This window comes from Sus scrofa, chromosome 13 (genome assembly GCF_000003025.6).
Source record: "Sus scrofa isolate TJ Tabasco breed Duroc chromosome 13, Sscrofa11.1, whole genome shotgun sequence".
NCBI classification, from domain to species: domain Eukaryota; kingdom Metazoa; phylum Chordata; class Mammalia; order Artiodactyla; family Suidae; genus Sus; species Sus scrofa.
In genome coordinates, this window is record NC_010455.5 from 40,047,746 (window position 1) to 40,061,888 (window position 14,143).

General features: G+C 44.8%; 1 protein-coding gene across 6 annotated transcripts in view; it reads left to right on the forward strand.

Annotated features, from left to right (window-relative positions):
* ABHD6 (abhydrolase domain containing 6) overlaps positions 1 to 7,722 on the forward strand; it is a 72,932-nt gene extending 65,210 nt beyond the window's left edge. For all 6 annotated transcript variants that reach the window (XM_021069089.1, XM_021069091.1, XM_003132273.6 and 3 more), the window contains 3 exons: positions 554 to 608; positions 1,082 to 1,182; positions 6,369 to 7,722. In XM_021069089.1, the coding sequence (XP_020924748.1) occupies positions 554 to 608; positions 1,082 to 1,182; positions 6,369 to 6,545 (333 nt within the window). In that variant the 3' untranslated portion in view covers positions 6,546 to 7,722. The remainder of the gene's footprint in view (positions 1 to 553; positions 609 to 1,081; positions 1,183 to 6,368) is intronic.

The following is a 14,143-nucleotide window of genomic DNA, read 5'->3' on the forward strand; positions in this document are numbered from 1 at the left end:
GAAGAGGCAGATCCAGGAGACCTGGCCATCCCCCTGTTCTGCAGCCTCACAGCCCGCAGCAGGAAGGGCCAGAACGGTGTCAAACAGTACACACAGGACATTGGAAGCCTTCCTAGAATTTCCCCAATAGATGGTTTATTTCTTCATTGTTTAAGAGGCCCATCATCTCCAATGGTTTAATTTTTTTAAAAATAGACCTTGTTTTTCATTGGATATTATGGAATAATTACTTGGTATTATTTCTATGCTGGTTGTGTCTCAGACTAAGCAGAGAATTTCTCAGAGGTTAAGTGGCACTCAGGCCATTTTAGGTATATTTTACATGCTGCGGGGGCCTTTGGCTTCACAGTATTACCAAAGTTGCCTCCTAATGAGACAGAAAAGCCTCTTATGAACCTAACTCCCAATTACATTGCATAGTACATCCTGTGAATTTGGCATTTGACAATGCCACAAAATTGCTGGACTTGGTTTCCTTCATTGTCCCAGACCCGTGTGAAGCAGGAGGAAGTGAATCTTCCCCTGCCTTCTGACTCTGGTCATTTATCCTTAGATCCTGCAAGGCCTGGTCGATGTCCGCATCCCTCATAACAACTTCTACCGAAAGCGTAAGTATCCCTGCATTAAGCTTTGAACTTATGACAAATGAAGCTTTATGGGTGGCTGGCTTTTATTTCTTACATTTCTGAGAGGAAAAGCTGTGGCTTAGAAAGAGAGAAAGGAAGTTCCTGTCGTGGCTCAGTGGTTAACGAATCCGACTAGGAACCATGAGGTTGCGGGTTCAATCCCTGGCCTTGCTCAGTGGGTTAAGGATCCGGCGTTGCCATGACCTGCGGTGTAGGTGGCAGACGCGGCTCAAGTCCCGCATTGCTGTGGCTCTGGTGTAGGCCGGTGGCTACAGCTCCGATTCGACCCCTAGCCTGGGAACCTCCATATGCTGCGAGTGCAGCCCCGGAAGTGGCAAAAAGAGACCAAAAAAAAAAAAAAAAAAAAAGAAAGAAAGAGAGAAAGACTGCCTATGCTCGATGGTGTCCACAGCCCAGCCCAGCATGCACTCATTTTGTTTTCCTTCCCTGAAAAGTGTTTTTGGAAATGGTCAGTGAGAAGTCAAGATACTGTCTCCATCAGAACATGGACAAGATCAAGGTCCCAACGCAGATCATCTGGGGGAAAGAAGATCAGGTATGTAGTGTGTCCCTGGGGCCGTCAGTGCCAGTTACACAGACCTGTGAGCAAAAGCTACTGGTCACTTATAAAGGGAGCCTGGCTGGTTTCTGATATCAGGGAGAGGTGGAACACCTGAGCCAGGTGCCAGTGTCATGGGGAGCATCATTCTCTGAGTTGAGAGCAGTAACATTGACCTCTTAAAATGCAAGACAATTTAAAATTGTTTTTGGAGTTCCCATTGTGTTTCAGTGGTAATGAACCAGACTATCATCCATGAGGATGTGGGTTCAGTCCCTGGCCTCACTCAGTGGGTTAAGGATCTGGCATTGCCTTGAGCTGTGGTGTAGGTCACAGACATGACTCGGATCCTGTGTTGCTGTAGCTGTGGTGTAGAGGCTGATTTGACCCCTAGCCTGGAAACTTCTATATGCTGCAGGTGTGCCCCTAAAAAGAAAAAAAAAATCATTTTTTGCAAATTATTTTTCTCAAAGACATATAGTCACATGGTGCAAAAATTTTCAAAGAGTACAAAAAAATTTATAATGAAATCTTGGTCTGTTTTACATCCCAGATCCCAAGTCCCATTTTCTTGAGGGAACACTTATAGTCCTATATGTATTTCTTAAATTTTCTAAAGCAGGGCTTGGCAAATGTTTTCTGTAAAGGGCTAGGTAGTATCTATTTGTGACTTTGCAAGCAGTAAGTTCTCTGTCGCATCTACTCAACCAGATTGTGGCATTGTGGCAGTGCAAAAGCAGCTGTAGGCAATGTGCAAAAAAATGGCAAGCAGAGCTATGGGAACCTTTATTCACAAAGCAGGTGGTGAGCCACTATCTGCCTACTTCCTCTTCTAAGCATATACCAATATGCATAAATAAGCTTATAGGTTTCTCAAACATGCTATATACATATATAAGTTTTTTATACATGCCATATTTACTGTTTTGCACCTTCCTATATTGTAAGAAATATATATCTTAGAAATCATTTTCTCTCAGTCCATACAGATCAACTTATTCTATTTTTAAAGATACTGCAAAATAATCTCAAATGTATGGAATTGTAAACATAGTACAGGAGTTCCCTTCGTGGCTCAGTGGTTAACAAACCTGACTAGGATCCATGAGGATGCAGGTTTGATCCCTGGCCTCACTCAGTGGGTTAAGGATCTGGTGTTGCCGTGAGCTGTGGTGTAGGTCACAGACATGGCTCGAATCCCACACTGCTATGGCTGTGGTATAGGCCAGCAGCTGTACCTCTGATTCCACCCCTAGCCTGGGAACCTCCACATGCCATCGGTGTGGCCCTAAAAAGCAAAAAAAAAAAAAAAAATTTTAAAAATGGAAATAGTACTCCTATATCTGCTATACCTGATTTAATCAATTTAACTGCTTTACTGTAATATAATTTCCATGCTGTAAAATTCACCTAGTGTGCACCTCACCACAACCCAGTTACAGAACGCTTCAGTCACTCCCCAAAATTCCCTCTTGCTCATGTTAATCTCCATTTGTCCTTCAGCCCCATGCAACCACTGATCTGTTTTCTATGTCTACACTAGGATAGAATATATAGTATATATAGTATAGTATATCATATAGTCTTCTAGAATTTTCATAAAATGGTATCATATAACGTATAGACTTTTGCATCTGGCTACCTCACTCAGGCATAGTGTTTTTGTGGTTTATCCATGTTGATGCATATACCAACTATTCTTTTTATTGACATGGAGTGTCATCCCTGGTATGTTTGTACCACATCTTATTTCTTACCAATTTTTAAACATTTGCCACGTTGGCTTTTATCCTCCTCATCTAGATAGATCTAGAAATATGTACTTTTAGACAGGTGGCTTACATTATGTCCTTTAACCCCCAGTACTTCAAGATGTGCAGGTTCTTAACCTGCTGAGCTACAACGGGAATTCCTAGACAATGTTCCTTAATTTGAGTTTGTCTGCTGTTGCCTTGTAATTACATTCAGGTTCTGTATCCCTGGCCAGAGTATCTTGTGGGTGAGATGACATCACATCCTCAGAAGGGCAGTGTCTTCCTGCCTCTCAGTGATGTGAATTTTAATTGCCTGGTCACAACATCTAGTTTTGTCTCACAGACTAATGATTTTTCCCTTGCAACTGATCAGCAGTCTTTAGGGGAGACACTTTGAGACTGCGCACATGTCCTGTTCCTCACCCCCCGGATTTACCATTCATGATGGAGTCTTGCCCAGGACAAAACTTTTTGAGAGCTGCAGAATATTCCATTATATGGCTGTGCCACACTGCATTTAACTAGTGCTCTGCTGATGTCACTTGGGTCATTCTCAATTTTTTGCCATTAAGCATCACCTCAGTGAACATCATTATACATGTGTGTTTGTGGAGTGTGAGAACATAGCTGAAGCATCATTTTTTACATGAGGAATTGCTGGGTCAAAGGCTGTATGTCTTTTTAATTTAGATAGGCTTGGTCAGATGACCCTGCATTAGTCTGCTAGGGCTGCTATAACAAAGTAGCACAAATTGTGTGACTTAAACAACAGGAATTGATTATTTTGCAGTTTTGGAGGCTGGAGTCCAAGATCAAGGTCACAGCAGTTTGGTTCCTTCTGGGAGCTGTGAAGGGGAGTCTGCTCCCTGCCTCTCCCCTCACCTCTGGTGGTTTGCTGGCAGTCTTTGGTGTTCCTTGGCTGATAGATGCATCACCACATGGCATTCTCCCGATGTCGATGTGTCTCTGTGTTTAAGTTTCCCTTTTTTTAAGACATCAGTCATACTAGATTCAGGGTCCGCCCTGCTCTAGTATGGCCTCATCTTAGCTAATTACATCTATAATGACCCTGTTTTCAAGTAAAGTCACATTTGGGAACATTGGGGGGTTAAGACTTCAACATATAGATTTGGGAGGGAGGGCACAATCGACTTAAAATAAACCTCCCAAAGATACACTGATTTATATCCCAGAAGCTCCATTTTCATTTGCAATCGTTCTTTAGAAATCATCTTACTGAAAGTTTTTGGAACGTTTAAACTAAGAGAAGACAGGGAGAAATAGAGCCTTTATAAGTCCCATGGGCAGATGGAATTACAGTGTCTGTTAAAGAGTATCTGGTAGTCTTATACTCCTGATTATTGTGAGAAAAGAAATTAGAGCCAAGCTGTCCCTGTTGAGACGGTTCCCCTCCGAACCCCAGGGTAAAAGCCACCATTGTGATCCCTGGGCAGGCTGCATGATGAAAGCACAGGCAGGAAGTCAGGCTGCAGCCAGGCTCACAACTGGGTGGGGTGGTGCAGGAGACAGGGCTGCGGAGGAGAAGCCCTCACACAGGGCAGGGAGGGGCAGTGGCGTCAGTGTGCCGCCCTCTCAGACCAGCCAGGTTCGGCCCAGGGTGCAGAGCGCAGGAATGAGGGCATCAAGAGGGGGGAGGGCTCACGTGCTCCCTTCTGCAGTAGCCAAGAGACCAAGAGACGGAAAGAGGCTTTGTGTACGCCTGAGCCTGGAGAGGTGGAACCCAGGCTGGGCCACCCAGCAGGGAGTCATTCAGTCAGAAATCAGAGCCAGAACAATGAAGACCTTTCTTCATTCTGAAAATCCCAAAGGTGATGGCAGCCTCTCAGGGCCCAAGAGGGAGAGGCAAGAGCTCAGTGCACCCCCTCCCCCACTCCTGCTAAGCCCCCCTCCAACTCTTCCTATTTGCTCTTTCGTAGCTCAGGGTGCTCTGCATTCCACTCACCCCACATCTGAGTGGGTGGCAAATCTTGGTTTTAATGATCTTGATTAATGAGATTAAAGCTCAAAAACAGGTGCTTGAGTTTGTTGGGGTTTTGCTGTTAAGGATGGAGAATAGGGGCCTCTTGTCTGGGATGAATTGAAGGTGAAAGCGATAAAGAAAAGAATGAATATGAATGTGACACCAAAGGACGGTGTAGGGGGAGTTCCTGTTGTGGCACAGGAAAAACAAATCTGACTAGTATCCATGAGGATGCAGGTTTGAACCCTGGCCTCACTCAGTGGGTCAGGGATCCAGCGTTGCCATGAGCTGTGGTGTAGGTCACAGATGTGGCTTGGATCTCAAGTTGCTGTGGCTGTGGTGTAGACTGGCAGCTATAGCTCTGATTTGCCCCCTAGCCTGGGAACTTCCCTATGCTGCCATTGTGGCCCTAAAAAGACGACAAAAAAAAAAAAAAAAAAAAAAAAAAGAAAGAAAGAAAGAAAGAGTGTTGGGGAGAAAGTCTGTTGGAATGGCATATTATATTAGGAAGGTAACCCAGATGAAGGTGAAATTGAGTTTTTAAAAAAGGGTGGGTTCTGGAAAAGTGGAAAAGCACTCCCTGTTATTCACAAACTTCAGTGCCTGAGGTCACATTGCTTGGGGACCCCCTTTAACAGATACTCCCCCAGCCCATGATAATTAGCGTTCCTGTCTTGCATCTCTCTTGTGTGGCTTTCCCTAGTCCAGCTGCAGGGTACATTCTCTTGGCCCAGCCTGATCACTTCACTGCCCTGAACACAGCCCCACACCGCCTCCCCTTCCCCACCTAAGCCCCTCCCCACTCATACAGCCTCGAGCTAGAGCTACTCGCTGTCCCCTGCATTTGCTGTGACCTCCACCCTTGTGCTTGTCCCTCTTTCATGAATCCCTCTTCCCTGTGGTTTCTCAGCCCCCAGGGTCCTCCCCTGTCAGATTCCTTGCCACATGGCCCTGCACCTGTCTGCTTTCCAGGCTGGCTTCCCCACCAGACCAGAACTTCCTCCAGGCAGGGACTGTGTTTCCACCTCAGTAACAGCAGCAACAGACAACTCCTGGTGCCAAGTGCAGAATAAACATGGGACTTGTGGTCAGTTCAGTGTTGGGGCCTATGACTCTTCAACAGAAGTGCTTGGTCTTACAAATTAACCCTGGGAGTTCATGTCATGGCTCAGTGGTAATGAACCCCACTAGTATCCAAGAGGACATGGGTTCAATCCCTGGACTTGCTCAATGGGTTAAGGATCCAGCGTTTCCGTGAGCTGTGATGTAGGTCGCAGATGCTGGCTGGGATTTGACCCCTAGCCTGGGAACTTCCATATGCCCCAGGTGGGGACCCCCACCTCTGCACACACAAAATCAGCACTGCCAGGCCTGGATAGGAGGTCTGGCCATGGAGCTTGCACAGGTGTCTGAATCTTTTGCATCTGCTTCCCTTTCTTGTCCTACAGATACTCGATGTATCTGGGGCAGACATGTTGGCTAAGTCAATCACCAACTGCCATGTGGACCTCCTGGAAAACTGTGGGCACTCAGTGGTGATGGAGAGACCCAGGAAGACAGCCAAGCTCGTGATTGACTTCTTAACTTCCGTGCACAACACAGACAACAACAAGAAGCTGGACTAAGGCCTCAATGGCAGCCTGCATTCCACACCTGGCATCCACTCCCATCTCCAAAATCTGACACGGCCACTATGTCTCAGGGATCCTGCCCCAAATGTGGTGGGAGCGCCGGTGTCCCTGAGGAAGCCAGCCCCCCAGCCCCAGTCTCTACGGATCCACAGAGCTTCAAGGGCCACCAGGAAACCGCCAATATGTTTTTTGCAAAATGCAAATTCATGTGGAACAAAGTAAGAAAACCATCCATGAAATCTCCCCAGAAGTTTTCAAGTTCATGTCACAAAGCACTCACCTTGGACCATGACCACCAAGGACATTTTCTTTAAGATGTTCTCACAAACTGAGGTATTTCTTTTACTTTAGACATTCTCCCCTGCATGGTCAGTGGCTGTTTTAGGAGCATCAGTCCCCATTCACCAAGCCCCTCTTTTTTATGTCTAATATAAGTTTTATGTAGAGTCTCATATTGTGAATACAGCCCATCAGCTGCAAGACCGGGGAGGAGTGTGGCAGGCTGTAGAAAATGCATACATGTGTCCCACCTCAGCCAGCCCTCGGAGCATCAAAGAGCACAGACGGGGATTTGATTGGCACCCTCGTGTCAGGCATGTCATGGGCAAACCTGAAACAGCTACAGTACAAATTGCACCTGACAGGGTAGGTTTTCTGGGAATAATTTATTATTTTAAAAAATAGGACTAATAGAGCAGTAACGATCTAGACATCTATCTAAATAATCAGATTTGGGTTCTGCTCACAAGCACCTCTTTTCTATTTTGCTATGCTACCTAAAACCCTTGGATGTGAAGTACTAGCCGTTAATGAATTCCATGAATTCTGTGAACAATAATGTGATTGAAAATAAGTCTAAATAGCTCTAAAAGTGACAACAATGACATGAAACAAATTTAATAAATCTAGATCAGCAACATGCAAGTGGTGTCTCTTTCTAAGATCTTTCTGTTAACTTTAAAATGTGTTTTTTAAAATAAGGCTTATTCTACAGGCATTGGAAGAACAATGTTTGCATAAGTTTGCATAAGTTATTAGTTTTATTTTTGGAAACCATGTTTGCAGTTTTTATTCAATTGAGGTTATATAGGAACCCAAACTCCCCAGAAGATTCATTCTTTCAAACCTTTTTACAGAGACTTCTGCCACATGGTTCTGAAAATAAATTGAAATGAACTTTGTGATTTAAATTAAAATTCAGGACTTGGTCTCAGTATTTTAATTTATCAAGGAAGAGAAGAATATAGATCTTAAGATATGAAAATATGATATTAAACTTGGAGGATGCAGCTAAAGCAGCGCTCAAAGGGAGATTTATAGGCCAAAACACATGTTTTAGAAAAGAAAGAAATATCCTGGTGGTGCTGTGGGTTAAGACTCCGGCATCATCACTGCCGTGGCTCAGGTTGCAGCTGTGGCGCAGGTTGAATCCCTGCCCCAAGGACTTTATATGCTGCAGGTACAGCCAAAAAAATAAGGACTAAGTAATGTAAGCTTCTCTCTTAAGCTAGAGATTCATTTCCCCTGAGCCACAACAGGAGCTCCAAAAGAGTTATTTTTAACAAACCTGCAAAGTGGGTTTTCAAGGTTCTTTCTTGGTCTTGCAATTCCAGTCCCACCCTGCTAGGAAGACTCTCTGAAAGCAGAAAAGCACAGCTCCCCCTAGTGCCCACTTCCTGCCTTTGTGGTTGTGAAGAGCCTGCAGGTTACTGCCCTGCTGGGCCCTGTGGAGCATGCCTTCAATGAGGGCTTAGAAAGAAGAAAGGGGTCATTCATCCCAGCCCTCCTTCAAAGGCTGCGAAGCTTCTGAAATAACAATGGAAAGCCCTGGGAGTCACTGCCTGGAGCAGTTCCTCAGAGCTGCTGAGGATGGGCCCTCCAGGCAGATGTTGAAGAAGCTGAGGGACGGGCAATGTTTAGAACTCAATCTCAGTTAGTCTGGGTTGCTTGTTCTGGGCAGAAGTGACAGCAGGAGTGACTGATGCAAAATGTGCATCCTTTGGATGGTGCTGCCTGTGTCAGTCCCTTCTATTTGAAGATATCCCCATCTCAGGGAACCTTACTTGATGCTTTGTGCAAAGGAGATCAGATCTCCAGCAAGTACTGGGAGAGGATTATGTAAAGTACACGACTGAGTTGGATAAATGTGCCAGGTGCTGTTCTAAGTGTTTTCCGTGTATCACCTTATCCAGCTTGCACTCAGTCCTGAGAGGGAAATAGGACACTGTATACCCATTTTACCACCAAGGAGACCGAGGCTCAGAGAGGTGAAATGTCTCACCCAAGGTCACACAGATAACAAGTAGGGGAAAGACTCTCTGTTTATGATTGAAGGTGACTTGCAAAAACAGTGCTTTCACCCATTCAGGCAGGAGCTCTCTTGTTCAACTTCCAGCAGAGCCTAGGGCCTGTAGGCTCACCTGGACCAGGCTGGTGTGTGACAGCATCAACCACAGATCACTGAGGCCACACCTTGGGCTTCAGCTGTGGAAGGTAACCTAGATCTTCATTCAGCAAATACTTTTAGGACCTCTCATTGCCTAGCCTCCTTCGAGGATTCCCCCTGGATTCCGGCATCATCCAGCTAACGGCACGTTGAGGTGTCTGCCTTCCATGTAGCCTCTTTACGAACAAGAGCTGGTGTCACTCTGTCCCTGGAAGGGCTCATTCACCTCGTTGATACCCTCCTCCCTCCCAAAATTGTAATCGATATTGTTTATCCAAAGTGGATTTGGGTGTGGCGGGGGGGATGCGGAGGAATTGAGAAGAGCCTGTTTCTTGTCTCTTAGGCCTTCCCTGAGTTCCAAAGAGCAGATCGAGCAGTTACTAATTAGGGAATGCAGAAACAAAGGAAAAGCCGTCAAGAAACAATAGTTCTGCAATAAAACAGAGTCCTAGTTCCTCCTCAAGGAATATAAATAACAATCTGACCCATATCTGAGTTGTTCTATGGAAGTAAGACCCCCTCCCACGCAGGTGGAGGATGACTATACACTGAGCACAAGCACTAGACCCCAGATTGGTTGGAACCAGAAGGTTGACTGAGATTCCTGAAACATCACCCTGTTACTTCACCACCAAACAAATGGAAGAAAGTTATGCATGCTGAAGCCCTCACCCGAGATGGTGCATTTAAAAACCATTCCCTTCAGGACTTTGGAGAGTTTGGGTCTTTTGGACACGCACCACTGGTTCTCCTTGCTTGGTCCTGCAATAAACCTTTCTCTACTCTTATCTTTTTTTTCTTTTTGGCCACACCCAGGGCAGGTATAAGTTCCCAGGCCAAGGCCAGGGATTGAACCCAAGCCACAGCAGTGACACTTGCTCCTTGGCCTGCTCTGCCACCAAGAAACCCCGAAAGTAACATCTTTTCTTTTTCTTTCTCTACTCCAGATTCCAGTGTTTCAGTTTGTGTGGCTTACTGTGCATCAGGTGCATGAACCTGGGTTAGACAACAGTATTAGACCAAGAAGTCTTTACTAAAAGTGGCAATTCATCCGGTCTGTTTCAGAAATGTTTGCTGAAATACTCTTTGGCAGGTTTGGGAGCATTGCAGAAAAAATCTCTAGGTCTTTCTCTATCTCTCTTCCCCCACCTCTTGCCTCATCTCTGTTTCATCACTTTGTCTCCTATTGCTGTCAGAATTCGGCCTCCATCTGCCAGTGCAGAATTGAAACACAGAGGCGGAGTTTTGAGTAAAGGAGAAAAAAATAGCTTTATTGCTTTGCCAGGCAAGGGGTGGGAGCACAGCAAGCTAATGCTTTCAAGACTATGCCCCCCATTAGAAAGAATTGTGAGGAGTTTTATACTAAAAAGGAGAAAAACGGGTTTTCAGATAGGAATCAGGATTGGGACAAACAGGCATTCTTCTTTCTTTGGGGGAATCTTAGTCATCAAAGCTGGAGTCGAGAGATCTGGCATGATCATGATAGTGGTCTTCTGGATTATTGCCTAGAATAACTGTACTTGTAAAAAGGGCATATTGATCACAGATTAGAACAAAATAGGAAAGTTCCTGAAAAACATCAAGTACTAATAATCTTTAACCCACGGGCAATTGTGCTCAGGCTGCCTAATCTTTAGTTTATGGGTGATTGTGTTTAGGGTGCAATGAAGTCAGGGAGAAGGACAAGGAAGGACTCTAGGCTGTTCAGTTTTAAAGTATTCATTTCTAAAGAAGCATAAGGAATAGAACTTTTAAGTGTATAAGATGCCTACATCATTATGTGTATCCCTTGAGAGGGAACCAGGATCCTGCCCAAATGCTGTACTATTTTTTCTTGACTGTTCCTCCCTGGTCTTTGCATCCCCTTCCTTCCCTGATCAGCAACTGTCTGAACCTGACCCTAGGAACTCAGGGAAGGTCATGGTGGCTGAATGAGGCCGATTTCTTAAGAATGACAAATGGGGGACACATAAAGTCTTTTGTTCCCAGGAGCCCCACAGGGCTATGTTCAGTTTCAATATCTGTCTGTCTCCATCACCATATGCACAGGCACACACAGCAACACTCCCCTAACAGATGGAAGCCTGACTCTTCTGATCCTTCATTTTTCAAATCTTCCTACATCACTCTTTTAACCATATGGACTGGGCTTTTCCATCAGCCACTTCTCTCTCCCCTTCTCATCCCTCCCAAATTGGTTGATGTTTGCAGAACCCCTCCATTCCCTAAAAGGAAGCAAAAAAGCAGTGGGAGTGGTCACAGGTGGGACAGTGGCAATGTCCTCAAATTACCTGCCATGGTCAGGGCCAGAGGGCAACAGTTCGGAGGCTGCTGTCCTGGTAACCCCAGCTACCCTGAGGCCAAGTGTTGTTGCATTCTGAGCTGGAAATCGCCAGGATATGGGCCTGGGGTTGCCAGTGTTTGTAACTGGGATGAAGGTCTCGTGGGATCATAAGCCTAGCCAGGGGGAGAGGGAGAGAATGGACATCCTTCAAGCAACAGGACAGTCCCTGTCTCTCAGGTCCTGGAGGAATTGTTCTTTCCTTGGTTTCTGCATCTTTGGCCTCTAAACCCTCAAGGGGTTAAATGACTAGGAACCTCAGGGCACACCTAGAAGGCTGCCAAGCTCCAGCAGGGAATGAGAGGAGAAGAAAGGATTCTTAGGGAAAGAAAGTGGCACTAAGGTAACAATAAAACATGACCCAAAGTCAGTGCTGGCTGGGACTGGGTAACTGTCACTGAAGAGCAACTATGAGTGTGACTGTAGGTCTACAATCCATTACCACATCTTTCAAAGCCAGATGTGCTATTGAATTCAGAAATTTTCACCCCATCAAAAAATGGGCTGAAGATCTAAACAGACAGTTCTCCAAAGAAGACATACAGATGGCCAAAAAACACAGGAAAAGATGTTCAACATCACTCATTATTAGAGAAATGCATATCAAAACCACTCTGAGGTACCACCTTACACCAGCCAGAATGGCCATCATCAAAAAGTCTACAAACAATAAGTGCTAGAGAGGGTGTGGAGAAAAAGGAACCCTCTTACACTGTTGGTGGGATTGTAAATTGGTGCAACCACTGTGGAAAACAGGATGGAGATTCCTCGGAAAACTAAAAATAGAACTACCATTTGATCCAGCAATCCCACTCCTGGGCATCTATCCAGAGAAAACCACGACTCGCAAAGACACACATACTCCGATGTTCATTGCAGCACTATTTACAATAGCCAAGACATGGAAACAACCTAAATGTCCATGGACAGAGGAGTGGATCAAGAAGAGGTGGTACATATACACAATGGAATATTACTCAGCCATTAAAAATAATGAAATACTGGCATTCTTAGCAACATGGATGGACCTAGAAACTATCATGCTAAGTGAAGTCAGCCATACAATGAGACACCAACATCAAATGCTTTCACTGACATGTGGAATCTGAAAAAAGGACAGACTGAACTTCTTTGCAGAACAGATGCTGACTCACAGACATTGAAAAACTTATGGTCTCCGGAGGAGACAGTTTGGGGGGTGGGGGATGTGCTTGGGCTGTGGGATGGAAATCCTGTGAAATCAGATTGTTATGATCATTATACAACTACAGATATGATAAATTCATTTGAGTAATAAAAAAAGTAAAAAAAATAAAGTTAATCTTTGAATATAGATTAAAAAAAAAAAGAAATTTTCAGCTTTTTTTTTTTTTTTTTTGGCCACACCTAGAGCATATGGAAGTTCCTGGGCCATGGATTGAATCTAAACTGCAGACTCAACTTGTACCGTAGCTGTGGCAACACCTGATCCTCAACCCACTGCAGCAGGCCAGGGTTCAAACCCCCACTGCAGAGAAAATGCCAGATTCTTAATCTGTGGTGCTAGAGCAAGAACTCCAGAAATTCTCAGATTTTAGAGGGCTGTTATGGTATGTATACCATAGGTTGTATAACCCCCCGCCCCCACCCCTGTGGGGCCTGGGGCTGCTTTACATGAGCAAATGTATCCATATTTCTGATGTATACAATGTGCATATCCACAGCAAATGGGACAGAAGCTACAAAATGTTTCACCTAGGTTCAGATTAAGCATTGCACCTAATGAAGAAAGATTTAGTCTTCAGATTTTTCTTCGATTTTAGAATTGCAGATAAGGGACAGTGAGTCTGCATTTTCTTTTTTTTTTTTTTTTTTTTGTCTTTTTGTCTTTTGTTGTTGTTGTTGTTGCTATTTCTTGGGCCGCTCCTGCGGCATATGGAGGTTCCCAGGCTAGGGGTTGAATCGGAGCTGTAGCCACCGGCCTACGCCAGAGCCACAGCAAGGCGGGATCCGAGCCGTGTCTGCAACCTACACCACAGCTCACGGCAACGCCGGATCCTTAACCCACTGAGCAAGGGCAGGGACCGAACCCGCAACCTCATCGTTCCTAGTAGGATTCGTTAACCACTGCGCCACGACGGGAACTCCTGAGTCTGCATTTTCTACCTCCTCTCTCCAACCTTGGCAGATGGGGGTGGGAGGTGACATCTTAAGGAAGTCTATTCTTCCATGTGAAAGGAGAGGCATGCAGAAGGGTATGGTCCAAGACTCCCTCTTGGGAGCCTAAATTTTACTTACTATCAGTATTATAAAAATGATGCCCTATCACTTTAAAAGAAATCAAACAAAAACGAATGCTGAAACAATGTGAGGATCTCTTACACCCTCCACACAGCCCAATCCTTCCTCCATCAGTCCCCTTGGGACCCATCTAGACATTATACTTATGTGTCTATGTATGTATGTGCATACCTAGACACAGACACATGTCTAACTGGAGGAGGCTGTTACCACCGAACCTAAGTTCGACTGCTTGCCGCTTGAAAGGCTAATAGTGCCTGGCATACGTAAGCATTTGATTAATATTAGCTATTAATACTACTATTATTATTAATCCACACTGTATGGGGTTTTGTTTATTTCATGAATACAAGTGCCCTATCTTTTGTTTCCAACATCTAGCACATAATACGGGCTCAGTAAGTACTTATTTAATAAACGAATAAATGAAACTATTGTCTTAGATTTGGAAATAGGGCTATCTGGGACTTTTCATGTCAATCCAGACAGAAAAACTATGTGCTATGAGCCAAAAGAGACACTGAG